Source organism: Gracilinanus agilis, unplaced genomic scaffold (genome assembly GCF_016433145.1).
Source record: "Gracilinanus agilis isolate LMUSP501 unplaced genomic scaffold, AgileGrace unplaced_scaffold52163, whole genome shotgun sequence".
NCBI lineage: Eukaryota > Metazoa > Chordata > Mammalia > Didelphimorphia > Didelphidae > Gracilinanus > Gracilinanus agilis.
Window position 1 is genome coordinate 391 of NW_025387092.1, and position 2,110 is coordinate 2,500.

At 50.8% G+C, this 2,110-nt stretch overlaps 1 protein-coding gene across 1 annotated transcript in view; it reads right to left on the reverse strand.

The window, feature by feature from the left end:
- Positions 1-879: 879 nt before the first annotated feature.
- The window catches only part of LOC123255779, a gene marked incomplete at its 5' end in the record, with an annotated part of 1,711 nt that continues 480 nt past the window's right edge, over positions 880-2,110 (reverse strand). Inside the window, one exon of the mRNA XM_044684513.1 lies at positions 880-1,840. Coding sequence (XP_044540448.1) covers positions 1,347-1,840 — 494 coding nt within the window. The remainder of the gene's footprint in view (positions 1,841-2,110) is intronic.

Here is a 2,110-nt window from a genome sequence, read left to right on the forward strand (position 1 = left end):
CTTGCTGGCCTTACTCTCCTCTCCCTCCTCCCCACCTGCAGGTAATCCTCTGGGGTGGAGAAAATCCCAAATGACAAAGAGCTTCTCTGAAGCCGCTAATGCTTCTTAATTCCTACTTTAAAGCCCGCAGCCACGACAAGCATCTGCAGTCGTCACAAATGGCTTTGAGATCGATGACTTATTCAGTCTGCAGAAGGCATGTTTGCTTCTTTATAAACTGAGTCACTTAATGAGATGGGATCAGGGGGGTGAAGCGGAATGAGATGACGGCAGGTTCAAATCCTGCTCTACTAGCTACACTTGGGGCAAGTCATTTCCCTTCTCTGAGACTAGTTTCAGTTTTTGCAGAATGAGGGGAGTTAGGGCAGTGGCAAGCACGGGATTTGGAGTTGGTGGGGGGCCTGTGTTCAAATCCTTGTCACCTTTTGTCTGGGTAACTTTGGGTAGGTCATAAACCTGTGGTGCCTCAGTTTCCCCATCTGTAAAACGAGGAGGCTGGCTTAGATGGCTTCTCACATTCTTTCTAGCTCTATCTCTATGAACCTGTGGATAACTCTAAGCACGGCCCGGCCTGCAAATTAATCCTTAAAGGCAGAATTTAGTTGCCAGCGAGCGGTGGAGGGGGAGATATTTGGGAAATGTCAAGAGAACCCTCAAACGGTGCCATGTGCCCCATCATGGTATAATGTTGTAATGGAGTCACTAAGTAGGACTGGAGCTCAGTGACATCCCAGAACTCTGCTCTCTCAGAGACTAGAGACAAGTCAGGGCACCATCCAGCCCAACCCCATTGCCCATTGTTTTACAAGAGGTGGAAACTATGTAAGGGACTTGTCCAAGGTCACATAGTCAATTTAGTAGCAGAGCTGGGGACCAGAATCCAGGTGGCAGATACGGGATTTCGTTTTTATTTCAAAACAAAACAAAACAAACAACTGGCTCTCCAATTCACATGTGGCTCATTTTTCTTTTGTTTTTATTCGTTTCTTTCTTATTTAATTTTTGTCTTTTCCCAATTCCATGTAATAATTTCCAGCATTCCTTATCTGAATGTGTAAGATCCACATCCTCTCCCTCCCTAAGTAAGCAATTAGATCCGGGTTATAGATGGCCGCTCATTTGTCAAAGGGTGTTCTCCTCTTTTCATTCATTGTATCTGCAGACCACCCCGAGGGGCCAGAACAGGACTGATGTGTCCCCATTTTACAGATGAGAAAAACTAAGTGCAGGCATCAGCCAGTACTTATTAGGTGTCTACTACGTGCCAGGCATTGGGCTAGGAAGGAAGGGACTTGCGTCAGGCCAGACAGCTGACCAATGGCCTGCGGTCTTCTGGCTGTGGCCCACTAGAACCCGGAGCCCTGGGCTGGGACAGCTTCCTGCTTGCGATAGAGGTAGATGGCCCCCGGGATGAAGCCAGGGCTGCTGCCTGCCGAGGGTGGAAGCTCCTGCTCCGAGGTAGCCCGTTCCCACTGATCCACAGTGCGCACCAGCACTCGCTTCCATTTCCCAGCCTGCTCCAGGCTGGCCAGTTGGGCCTCCAGGGCCTCCTTGTAAGGTAGGTTGGAAGAGTTGGCTCTCGTGGTGAGACACAGCAGGCCCCCTAAGAGGAGAGAAGGAGGCAGAGGGGAGTTCTCCTGGCCTGCTGGCCTGCTGGCCTCCTGGCCTCGCAGCTCCCCCTTCCCGGCTTTCTCCTTGACTCTGCAGGGTGCTGCGAGCCCCGAGAGGAGCCTGCGCTCTTGGGGACCTCCCGGTCTACCCGAGAGACAAGGACCACATAATACAGTGAAGTCCCCAAACAAGGCATTCGTAGGAGATGCCAGTAGGGGGTCATGGAGGACTTCCCAGAGGAGGCGAAACTTCAAGTCCTCTAAAAGGGATCTCTCAGAGAGATCATCTGGTTTGAGCCCTTCATTTTCCCAGATGGGGAAATCAAGGCCCAGGGAAGGCAGGTGACACAGCTCACAAGGGTACCACAAAGACTTAAGCTTAGGTGTTTTGACTCCAAGGCCACGGCCCTCTTCTACATCAAGAGATGAAAGCATCTTCCTAGAAGGAGTGAGACTGAAAAAAATACAATAGGCAGACCAGGAAGGGATGTTGGAGCCAG